This window comes from Apaloderma vittatum, unplaced genomic scaffold, assembly GCF_000703405.1.
Source record: "Apaloderma vittatum isolate BGI_N311 unplaced genomic scaffold, ASM70340v1 scaffold24746, whole genome shotgun sequence".
In the NCBI taxonomy this organism is placed as follows: domain Eukaryota; kingdom Metazoa; phylum Chordata; class Aves; order Trogoniformes; family Trogonidae; genus Apaloderma; species Apaloderma vittatum.
Genome location: NW_009723706.1, coordinates 5,916 through 6,254, shown reverse-complemented (window position 1 = coordinate 6,254; position 339 = coordinate 5,916). Strand labels below are relative to the sequence as shown.

Genomic DNA, 339 nt, shown 5'->3' with positions numbered 1-339 from the left:
GGGAGCCATCCAGCAGTGTCGCCAGCCCAGCCTTCACAATCCACCCTCAGCGTGGAGTCAGTCTGTGCAGATAGAGTGGGGAGCAAACAACGGCTGGGGTACACCCGGGGTCCAGTGACTGCCCCCGAGCCCAGAGCTGGGGCGACTGCCCACCTGGGTGCCCCATTACCTGCAGGGATACCCCTAGACAGCCTTCTTGTCCTGTGTGACCAGGAGCTGGGAGATGCAGTAGGGGATGAGGCCAACAGTGGCCAGTGGCACGGCTGCGCTCTTGCAGAAGGAGAGGATGTAGAAGAGCAGCTGCATATGGGAGGGGGGCTTGGAGGGATCAAAGAGGGG

General features: G+C 62.2%; 1 protein-coding gene across 1 annotated transcript in view; it reads right to left on the bottom strand.

Moving 5' to 3' along the window:
* Nucleotides 1-183: 183 nt before the first annotated feature.
* Nucleotides 184-339, bottom strand: part of G6PC (glucose-6-phosphatase, catalytic subunit) — a 2,821-nt gene continuing 2,665 nt past the window's right edge. Inside the window, exon 6 of the mRNA XM_009872230.1 lies at nt 184-334. Coding sequence (XP_009870532.1) covers nt 184-334 — 151 coding nt within the window. The remainder of the gene's footprint in view (nt 335-339) is intronic.